The sequence below is a fragment of the Marmota flaviventris genome, chromosome 3, assembly GCF_047511675.1.
Source record: "Marmota flaviventris isolate mMarFla1 chromosome 3, mMarFla1.hap1, whole genome shotgun sequence".
Taxonomy (NCBI): Eukaryota; Metazoa; Chordata; class Mammalia; order Rodentia; family Sciuridae; genus Marmota; species Marmota flaviventris.
Window position 1 is genome coordinate 61729771 of NC_092500.1, and position 9966 is coordinate 61739736.

Below are 9966 nucleotides of genomic sequence, written 5' to 3' on the forward strand. Positions count from 1 at the left end.
GGAGGTTAGCCTGGAGTTCTGACTGCTACATAAAATGTGAAAACTCTTCAAGGAAAACAAAGTGCATGCATATCTAAGGAGTTGTTGGATTCTTTTTTTTTAATCTTATATTTTTTGGTGGGATATATATATATATATATATATAGTCTTTTTTGGAACTGGGAGTCAAACCCAGAGCTTTGCGAATGCCAGGCAGGCACTTTGCCATTGAGCTACAACTCAGCCCTGGGTTCTTAATTATCACTTCAAAATATGCACTGAATGTTTCCTTTTAAAATATTGTTTAATTATTCATAACCTCCACCCCCTTGCAGGTCAAATGGCATCTTGACAGAATTGAACTCATGAGGAACCACACAATAGTAATAACGTTCATTATTTTAGGACTGACAGAGGGCCTCAATTAGAAAATTGTAATTTTTCTTTTTCTATTTGTAACATACCTTTTGAGTGCTACTGGAAATCTTACCATCATCCTTCTGACCTCATTGGATTTCCTCCTCAAAACACTCATGTATTTCTTCCTAAGAATTTTTTTCTTCTTAGAAATCTCATTGACAACTGCCTGCATTCCTAGATACCTGGTTACCAGAGTCACTAAGAAAAATACTATTTCCTGTGATGCTTGTTGGGCACAAGCTCTTTTTACTGCTTTCAATAGTTTTTCCTGTTGGCTGCTATGTCCTATGGCCGCTATGTAGCCATCTGCAAACCCCTTCATTATGCAACCATTATGAGCAGCAGAGTTGTCCACAATCTGCTTGCTGCTTATAACCCCTGGAGCTATTCTGAGTCTAACCCTGGAATTCTGTGATGGCAATATTATTGACACATTTTCTGTGACTACTCTCCTATTCTGAAACTTTCCTCCACATACACCAAGGACATAGAATTGTGAAAAAATCGGGGGGTGGGGAGCAAATATCTTTGATTGAATTCAGGGGCACTCAACCACTGAGCCACATCCCCAGGCCTATTTTGTATTTTATTTAGAGACATGGTGTAACTGGGTTGCTTAGCACTTCACTGCTGCTGAGGTTGACTTTGAACTTGTGATTCATCTTGTCTCAGCCTCCCAAGCTGTTGGTATTACAGGCGTGTGCTACCATGCACACCTAATTGTCAAATTTTATTTTAGCAATTATCACACTCTTGAATACATTAGCACTGGGATTGTTGTCTCATATCAAAATCATAAGAACAGTTCTAAAGAACCCTTCTGCCCAGGAGAAGAAGAATGTAAGGGTTCTGTGTTTGGAATTGAGGTTTCTGATAGCTTCATGACTGTGGCATTCTTGGTGGCTAGTGAAGTTTCTGTGCAAAGACACAGAATACCTAGCTTCTAGGAAAACTCCTGTGCAAAGACACAGGATGCCTAGTTGCTGTAGCAATGTCCTACATGAGGTGACTCTGTGCTAGCGTCTTACCAGCTTCAACCTTGATCTCAGGCACATAGCTCCTGGGAATAAAGTAAAATGCTTGCTAGATAAATACAATGTTTCACCAAGCTCCAGTTCTTCTGGACCTGAAAGCTAGCAGTAACTTTAAATAATGGGCTTCTTGAGAGCTACACAAAGTTCCTAACATTGCACATTGCAACTATAGTACTTAACTGAGGAATAAGCTGCATAATGTTTCTAACTCTGTAACCTAACTAATGACACAATAAACAACAATGTAGTTATGGCATTAAGGACCTAATGGAACCTACTGGTATAAATAAATGTGGCCACTTGGATCAACAGCCATCTTTCCTGCCTCGGCTTCTTGTCTCTGTCTCCTTTTAGTTTTCTTGCAGAAGAAGGCTTTTTCCACCTGATCCTCCCACTTGATTTTTGTTTCCATCTCTAAGGCAGTTGTATTTTTATGTATCTCAAACTGTCTGTAGAGGAAAGGATACCTTTAAAGAACGGGTATCAGTGCTCACTATTTCCATTGCACCTGTACTAAATCCTTTCATATATACATTAAGAGATAAGCCTGACCCAGCTCCCAGCCTGATGCTTAGCCACACCTACAGTTAGAAACAGGATACTGAATAGACCCTGCTTCAATTATATCAGCACAGAAAATTGGTGCAGCCCTTCCCAAACTTGGGTATTAGAAACTAGAAACCAAGTGAACAAGCTGAGTCTCTTTTCTCAATGGTAATGTCAGTACCAAAGTGATCAGCATTGATCAGGGTGAGCATTTCTGCAGCACAGATCACTCATGGAGAATCCACAACCAAAGGATCTGTGGTTATAGACAACCACCTGGCTCTATGCCATCTTTAAAAGGATCCTGTAGAGGGGAGCAGGTACATGGAGACCCACAACAATCACAGTAACATCCCAGAGCTCTGCATCTTGAACTTCTGTGTACAACTGAAACAACCGACAGACACACCACCATACCTTCCAGTCATCAACCACAGGCTCCCAAGCTGGCAAACCAGAACTGGCTGGAATGAGATCCACAACAACTAAAGGAGTGTCTCATTAACCCAGCACCTCTGGAGAGATCCAAAATCAAATAATTATGAACATCTTCTCAATGTCTCAAATCCTAATGGCATAAATGGCAAGATTCAACAAGGATTTTCTTCATTTTGGCATGCTTTATTATAAATAACTCTCACATAAACATTAATAATATATAGTAATTTTTATCTTGGTTGTTAGTTGTTAACCTAGTAGCAAACACTGTACCTTCAACCTGTTTAGATGTATTTCCTCTAATGTTTTAAAGCATTAATTGGAATCATTCTCCCCATCTTTGTTTCCCTAGTCCTCATTTATATGTACTCCTCTTACACTTTAGCTTCCCTACTACATTATCTGCTACTACCTCAAATACCCCCATATTTTTCTCCTTTTTACCTTGAGGCATACTATTATTTTCTTCTTTTCTCTCTCTCTCTCTCTCTCTCTCTCTCTCTCTCTCTCTCTCTCTCTCTCTCTCTCTCCTCCAATCTTTCTTCATCAACCCTAAGCCCTCACATAATGTCACAGCAACTGTACTCTATTTAATAACTAATTTTTCAACATGTTCCAGAACTTTACTACAAGTTTATACCTGGATAAGAGAACTGAGGAGAACCATATCAGCAAGTATTTCATGTCATAAGATTGCACAGTATATGGCTTAGCTCTAAAGTGACTGTAGTAAATACGGGTTCAGTTGCTTTTCTCAAAGTGATGCTGGGAATTAAAGTATCAATACCTCTATGATACCCAACCAACGATTCTTAGGAGAAAGAAGCTCATGAAATAGTTCTTTGCTTAAAAAGCAAAGCAATGTACTTCCCAGTAGATTAATAAACATATAAGCACTATGAAAAAAAATGGAACAAACAACCCAAAACAGCTCTGAACACTTCAACAACTGACTCGTTAGAGAGTTCCTAGTTAAAATGTTCAATGAGCAAAAAGAAGATGTATACACTTTTCATATGCTGTGTATATGTCTTCATTTGTCACAAAGATTTTTTTGAATTCTCCCATGACCTATTTTATATTCAAATGGTATTATTTAATCTTCACATGATAAAATGGTTTCTGTTTTTCTTTTGTTGATTTCTAATTTTACCCCATTATGATTGAATAAGATACAGGGAATTATTTCTCTCTCCCTCCCTCCTCTTTCTCTTTTGTATTTCCTAAGACTTAATTTGCATCCTAAAATATGATCTATTTTGTCAAAGATTCCATGTGCAGCTGAGAAAAAAAATGATTTTGGTAGTTCATGCATGAAATAGTGTGTAGACATTGTTAGATCCATTTGATTAATAGTATTTATAAGGTCTGAATGTATGTAGCATATGTCTGGGTGACATATCTATTTGTGAGAAAGCTGTGTTGAAATCACTGAGAATTATTAGGACTTTATGTTTAGTCTATCTGGGACTTTATTTCAAGTAGTGTTTAATGTATATAAGTCCTTTGACGTTTGGGGCATAGATATTTACAATCATTACATCTTTCTGTTGGATAGTTCCCTTTCCCAGAATGAAGTTACCATACTTTTTTTTTTCTTCTGATTAATTGGGTTTGATAGATTCTTTGTGAGATATGAGAGTAGCTACCCCTGCTTGTTTTCATCTTTATTTGCTTGGCATATTGTTTCCCAAACTTCTGCCCTCAGCCTGTGGATGTTTTTGTCCATAAAGTAATCTTCTTGTAAACAACATATGGTTGGGTCCTAATCCAGTTTGGCAGTTTATATCTTTTCATTAGAGCTTTGAGACTATTTACAATTGGTACGGTTATAGAATGATAATTTTTGTTTCCTGCTATTTTGATTTATTTCTAATGTTTAATTCAGACTTGATTCTCCTTCACTTAGATTGTCTTCTAGTGAGATTCATTCATTCAGTGACTCTATTTTTTTTATTTTTATTTCATCTATGCATAATACTTCTTTAAGTTTTTTTGTAGTACTGGCTTAATAGTCATGAATTCTTTTAATTTATGCTTCTGTTGGAAGATTTTCATTTAACTTTCAATTCTGAGGGAATAGCTGTGCTAAATATTATAATCCTGTTTGGTAATAATTATCCTTCGATGTTTGGTATATGTTCTTCCAAGCTCTCCTGACTTTTTGAGTGTGGGCTATGGAGTTAGTAGTAATTCCCACAGCCTTACTTTTAAGTGTGGCCTGGTGTTTATCTCTTATAGCTTAAAAATTCTAATCTAATTCTGATATTACATATTTTAAATATAGTGGGTATTGGAGAGGTTTCGTTTTCCCAAAATCTTGTCTATTTAGGATTTTGAAGATATCCTGTATTTGGATTTCCATTTCATCCTGATGGTTTGGAAAATTTCCTATTACTTCACCAAAAAGGTTATGCATGCTCTTTGTTTGTATCTTACTGCCTTTCTCAAAGCCAATGATCCTTACATTTGGTCTCTTAATGTTGTGGCAGATTACCTGAGTCCTCTGCTCATAGTACATTATCTTTATTGCTAGCTCTATTTTCCAGATTATATACCTTAACTTGGAAGCCTGAAAATATGTCTTCTTTATGGCCCAATTAGTTAGTGATACCTTCAATTGAATTTTACATTTTATCTATTCATTCATTTCTGAGATATCTATTTGATTATTTTTCAGAATATCCATTTTTCAAAATATTTATTTTTTAATTATATTTGGACGCAATGCCTGTATTTTATTTATTTATTTTTTATGTGGTGTTGAAGATTGAAAACAGGACCTTGCACATGCTATGTGAGTACTCTACCACTGAGCCATAACCCAGTCCTTCAGAATATCTATTTATTCATATAAATTTTTACCTCCTTTATCTTCTATCTCGGCTCATTTCTTTGATTTCCTTTTAGATTATTGATCATTTTACCCCTCTTATTTTTGAATGCTTCATATTAGCTCTTGTCCACTTCCAGTTTTCAGGAGTTATAGACTTTTGGAGGCATGCTAGTTTTTCGTTTTCTCATATTTTCTGTATGTCTTTGTTTAGATTTGTCTCTCTACTCATATGGGTCTTTCTCCCACTGTTGTCTAAAGGAATCTAGTGAGCTGCTTTCACTTCACCTATGTCCCAATCCATGAATATATCATGGCCCATGTCAAGGGGTCCCAGTCAATGTGTTTATAGTACTTTGGTTAATCCCTTTGAGGGGACAGGATGATCACCTGTGACTGAAAATAATTAAGACAAAACCGAATGCTAATTAGTCTTTAAGCTTGCTAAACATTTTCTAAAACTTCAACTAATCTGAAGTGGAATATGGGGATTGCACACTACAGTAAGCTTAAAGGTTGGTATGAAAGAGGTGGAATTGGTATCATACTACATATGGCATGTACATCAAAGAGAAAGAAGGAAGAATACAAGGAGATAAAAATGAAGAAAGTAAGGAAAATAATGAGGGACAGAAGAGAGGCAGAAAGTGAAAAGTGAGTGAGATTATCAAAAATAGCAAGAATAAAAAATCTAATGTATACATCCAATTCATACTTTACCCTAAAGAAGATAACACTGGCAGTCAACCCCACACAAAAAAAAGTAAAAAATAAATCATCCAAATAAAACTAACATAACAACAAAATCTAGAACATAAAATAGAACAAAAAAATACGTAAAAGAAAGATAATAAATCTAAAAAATAGAAAACAACAAACAAAACAACTAATCAAGTTAGCAAAAGAAAAATCAAACAAAAAGCAGAACACACCAAACACACACACAAATCACATACACTCACATACTCATGCACACATGCACCTACTAACAACAGAATGGAACAAAACAAAACAACAAATAGAAATAAGAAACATACAGAAATAAAAAAATCAGTGAAAGAGGCAGAAACTGGAGAAATGATAAAGAGAGAATGAATGTCAGAGTAAGAAGGGAAACAAAATAAATAAGTCAGATTAATACAATATTTTACATTCAAAAATGTCAGTGAAATAGACTCTTTCTAGCAACCCCAGCTACTCAGAGGTCTGAATCAGTGGGGTTACAGGGCTGAACATCCCTTGGTCGATCTCCTGTACTACAAAACTCAAAAATGCAACAAACATAATTAGTGATCATACAATAAAAACAGAGGAAATTAAAAAAAAAGAAAAAGAAAAAGAAGAAGAAAGGCGTGTGGGGAAGGAGATTAGCCAGGAGAGGAAATAGTAAAAGGAGAGAAAAGGAGGAAGGTTCATCAAAACAGAGAATAGTAGTGTATTTCCAATAAACACATTATAACATCACAGATTTTTAAAAATGCAGAAGAATGGATTAAGGAATACAATTCTTGATAGTTTGAGGGAATATCAAACCAATACATAATGTTGTACACGTGATATAACAAAGGCTAATATTAGAGAGTCAAAAAATATTCCTTGGTGAATTTTCTGAGATGGAGGGAGTTCTTAGACTCCCTGTTTGGATTATGTTCACTATTGGGAGGTACAGAAGATATGTAAACTTCTACAGCATAATCTCTGAGTATCTCTGGATTACTGCATGTTACTTTGAATAAGAAGGAGCATTCAGAAGGCTAGATGTCATGGGTGTGGTAACAATGTTTTCAGATAATCAGGCAGTAGTAAATTACAGATGAAACCCAATAGCTTGAATATACTTGAAGAAGCTACCTCAGTCTTGTGCTAATATCAAGCTACAGAATTCCTCACCTGTGACCAGTGGGCACACACATTAAAATTTACTGAATTTTATTTTGCTTTCTTTTCTTTCCATTTTTTATTTCTATTAATATTCACATTAAAGAAAGTGTAAAGGACTCAATCTCTCAAAAACATCTACCAGGAAAGAGTAATTTTGTCCATTGTTTTAGGACCACTGCTTCATGAAAAATTAATGAAAGAAAAAAACTCTAAAATTAGCTATCAGTAAAATTCTAAACATATTCATCAGATGACAGAAAAATAACAGTGGGAACTCAAAGAGTCAGTGCCTTCACTGAAGAAATCATTAAGATGGCAAAAAAGACAGAATCAATTTTTAAAAATGATTCTGTTATCTAATAAAAATCTCTCAGCAATTAGGGGAGTGGCTAAGGAAGAAAAGGCAGCAAAATTTGGGAAGAAAATGTAGCATTTGGGGTATCACATGTCATTCTCTGATCTGAGTTAATAACCCAACAGAACACATCCTATCCTGGGTTTTAAGAATACAGGATAGTGTCACAGTGTTGTTTTTTTTAAAATCTCTGTAGGCAGTCATTGAACCAAGTCACAATTTTAAATAAAACCTACAAACATAATTAAATTAATTTTATTTGAAATTAATCTAATAACATTCCAAATCTTTCTCATGTTATCAGAGTTAATGACAAAGAGCAGACTGAAAAACAATTTTATTTCTCAAACTGTGTTAAATTGCAAACATTGCCTTCTTATAGAGGGCAAAAAAACAACAAAAACATTGTGTGAACATCCAATTGTATATATAAAATTTGCAATAAAGTTTATCGTATCCCTCATTATTATTTTTTAAGTTGCATTACAAAATTCATTTTGTTATTTGTTGGATAAACATTTAATTGTTAAATATTTACCAGCACATTATTTCTCTTTTCCCACATGCACTGATGGGTCTGAAATTTTGAGTACCATATTGCTTGAGTCATCTACATCAATAGGTATAAAGCAAACTCATACTTATGCAGAATCTCCAAAGCAACTACTGGGAAAATAAAAAAAGAAATCCCTGTCAAGCAAAGAGGAGGAAAAAGAAAACCAATTCTTGAATGGCTAGAAATTCAGCTCTATGATATCTAAGAACAGATTCCAGTGAATGGCCCAAATCCAAAGGAAGTTGCTATCAAGTAAGAAAAACACTTCTTGCAAGCACGTGAATTCAATATTTTTGTTTAGAAATATGGATGTTTTAAATATTCATGCTCTCAGCAAATTTGTTAATTTTCATCCTGTTTTCAGTATGCATAATGCTCTTTATAATGGGATATGGAGTGATCCTCAGTGTAATTCATTAAAAATGTATTGTGATGAGGATGCTGGGGCCTGCCAGAAATACTAAAGTCAGCCTTGCAGTAACTTTGAAACTGGAGTCAAAAGAGCATGAAGCAACATACACTACAACAAAAAGATTAAATTCACAATGAAGATACAACACATACACAGTAAATAGTATAGGACAATATTCATGATGTGAGAACCACTGGAGGTCAAGGAGAACTAGAAACATACTAGAAGACATTAACTCACAGAAGAGTTTACTTAGGACTTGGAGATTACACCTTTGGCAAAATATTTTCAGAGTGGTCAAAAGGAAAGTTCAATGATCCTTAAGCCTGAAATCTGGCAATTATATTAAAAGTCATTCTCATTTTGTGAAATCAAAATATTCATACTCAGAGAATTTTAATGGTATGTAAATGTAAAATTAAAACTGTGCCAAATGAGATCAAAATAGGAAAAATGAAGAATACAACATTCAGGAAAAGACAGCTCAATAGGGCATTGATGCCCAACTACAACAATGTTGATATGGCATTGCATGTGAAGTTCCATTTAAACTTCAGGCAATAGACTTGTTTGCCATTTAATTTTATTTGAAAAACATTTCTTAATCAAGTTCTTAAAGGATTGTTTTACTTGCTGGTTCCTTAAGGAGTAAATAAAAGGATTTAACATTGGTGCAACAGAGGTATTGAGCACTGCTATACCCTTGGTCAATGCTTTTCCTTCTTTGGCTGAAGTTTTGACATACATGAAAATGCAGCTTCCATAAGAAATGGAGACAACACTCATGTGTGAGGAGCAAGTGGAAAAGGCCTTTTTCCTTTGCTCAGCAGAGGGGATCCTCAGAATTGTTTTAATGATGAACACATAGGAAAGAATCACCAATGTTAAGGTTGCAATGAGAGTTAATACTGCCAAGAAAAATGCAAAGAGCTCTAGGTAGGTTGTGTCTGTGCAGGAGATCAGGAGCAAAGGAGAGGAGTCACAGGTGAAGTGGTCAATGATGTTGGAGTCACAGAAATCCATTTGAAGTCCCATGATCACAGGTGGAAAGATAATGAGAAAGCCAATCAGCCAAGAACCAAGGACAAGCAGGGTGCAGACCCTGCTGTTCATTATTGTTGTGTAATGCAGTGGCTTGCAGATAGCCACATAACGGTCATAGGACATCACAGTCAAAAGGAAAAATTCTGTTGCACCAAGCAATATAAAGAAAGATTCCTGGGCCATACAAGAATTATAGGAAATGGTTTTATCCCCTGTTATAATGCTGACCAGGTATCTAGGAATAGACACTGTGGTGAATGAGATTTCTAGGAAAGAGAAATTCCTAAGGAAGAAATACATGGGTGTTTTTAGGTGCAAGTCTATCAGAGTGAGAGTGATAATTGTTAAGTTTCCAGCAATGCTCAGTATGTAGGTGAAAAGTAGAAAGAGAAAAATGATAACATTTAGCTTTAGGTCATCTGTTAATCCCAGAAGAATGAACTCAGTTGCAGATGTATGGTTTTTCAT

General features: G+C 35.2%; 1 protein-coding gene across 1 annotated transcript; it reads right to left on the minus strand.

The window, feature by feature from the left end:
• Nucleotides 1–9000: 9000 nt before the first annotated feature.
• Nucleotides 9001–9966, minus strand: LOC139705078 (olfactory receptor 6C76-like). The gene has a single exon (XM_071609276.1). The coding sequence runs from the start codon at nucleotides 9964–9966 to the stop codon at nucleotides 9001–9003; it is 966 nt and encodes a 321-aa protein (XP_071465377.1).

Bases quoted from the DNA above. Each gene is read 5' to 3' on its own strand.
- LOC139705078 (XM_071609276.1), bottom strand. From the start codon at position 9,966: ATGAAAAACCATACATCTGCAACTGAGTTCATTCTTCTGGGATTAACA.